General features: G+C 44.6%; 1 protein-coding gene across 1 annotated transcript; it reads left to right on the top strand.

Moving 5' to 3' along the window:
- The first annotated feature begins 953 nt into the window (after positions 1–953).
- LOC111404436 lies at positions 954–1488 on the top strand. Its single transcript, XM_023033245.1, has 2 exons — positions 954–1013; positions 1129–1488. The coding sequence occupies exons 1-2, from the start codon at positions 954–956 to the stop codon at positions 1486–1488; spliced, it is 420 nt and encodes a 139-aa protein (XP_022889013.1).
- Positions 1489–1708: the final 220 nt, after the last annotated feature.

Genomic DNA, 1708 nt, shown 5'->3' with positions numbered 1-1708 from the left:
GTGGATCTGCCCGAGTTTTCTGGTACATTGCAGGCTGAAGGATTTATTGATTGGCTGAATGAAGTGGAGCGGATTTTTGAATATAAGGAGGTTCCAAATCGTGTCAAAGTGAAACCGGTCGCCATCAAACTCAAAGGTAGGGCATCTGCATGGTGGGAACAATTGAAGCATTCAGGGGAGCGACAGGGAAAATCCAAAATCACTAACTGGGAGAAGATGAAGAAGAAGATGAAAGGGCACTTCTTCCCTTTTGGCTATACTCAAACTTGTTTCAGAGTCTTCATTCACTAAGGCAAGACGCAAGATCAGTCAATGATTATACTGAAAAATTCTATCAGTTGGTGGCTCAGAATGATTTATCTGAGATAGAGAAGCAGATGGTAGCACGGTATTTGGGGGGATTAAGGCAGCCCCTGTAGGATGTTCTCAGCCTTCGTTCATTGTGGACAGTTTCTGAGGCATATCAGTGAGCGCTTGCAATAGAGAAACAACAGAGTAGGAGGCTAGTAGTCAGAGGTAAAGAAAGTCAGCCAGTTCGCCCTCAAGAATCTCGTCCTGCTTATCAGCCACAGCAGGATAGTTCCAACTCAAGTATTAAGTGCTTTAGGTGTGGTGAATAGGGGCATAGGGCGACTGATTGCAGGAAGCCTGCTGGTCAGAAGAATAAAAATCTTCTGATTGAGGAGGATATGATAGAGGAGTTCGAGGAAGTTGGGGAACCCGTGTATGATGAGGGTGAAGATGAGGACGTGCTATATGGAGATGGTCAGGAGACCCTGGTCGTTCGAAAGAGCCTACTGACTCCCAAGGGCGACTCAGGGGATGATTGGTTGAGGATCAACGTTTTCCACACAACCTGCACAATTGTTGATAAAGTCTGTAAGCTGATAATTGATAGTGGCAGTTACGAGAATGTAGTGTCTGAGGAGGCTATATAGAAACTGCAACTGAAGATGGATCGTCATCCCAAACCATACAAGTTGTCTTGGCTGAATAAAGGCAGTGAGGTAACGGTAGAAAAAACGATGCTTAGTGTCTTTCTCGATTGGAAAAAAATATTTTGATAACGCTTGGTGTGATGTTGTATCAATGGACGCGTGTCATATTTTGTTGGGACGACCTTGGCAGTATGATCGCAGTGTTATCCATGATGGGCGGAAGAATACTTATTCTCTAAGCATCAAAGGGAAGAGAATTGTTTTGGTGCCTCGCAAGGAAGGAAACATCCCTGCCCCGGTAGTTAATAACCCCAATCTACTTTCTATGTCCAGGTTTTTGGTTGAGGTTGGGCGTGAAAAAATAGTTTATGCTTTAATGCCTCGTGAAAATAGTGCAGCAAATGTGGATTTGGAATTACCAGCAGAAGTACAACAATTATTGATGGAGTTTTCTGACTTGATACCAGAGGATCTTCCTCCAGGATTACCACCTATGAGGGACATTCAACATCAGATCGACCTCATTCCGGGGTCGAGTCTACCAAACTGACCAGCATATCGCCTCAGTCCCAAGGAAGCTGAAGAGTTGCAGCGACAAGTGGTAGAATTATTGGAAAGGGGCTACATTCGTGAGAGTATGAGTCCTTGTGCAGTTCCTGCTCTACTAGTGCCGAAGAAAGATGGGTCATGGCGTATGTGTGTTGACAGCAGGGCAATTAACAGGATTACAGTGAAGTACAAGTTTTCGATTCCCTGTCTGGATGACATGT

This window comes from Olea europaea, chromosome 11 (genome assembly GCF_002742605.1).
Source record: "Olea europaea var. sylvestris chromosome 11, O_europaea_v1, whole genome shotgun sequence".
NCBI lineage: Eukaryota > Viridiplantae > Streptophyta > Magnoliopsida > Lamiales > Oleaceae > Olea > Olea europaea.
The sequence above is the reverse complement of the archived record's forward strand: the minus strand, read 5'-3'. Positions and strand labels throughout refer to the sequence as shown.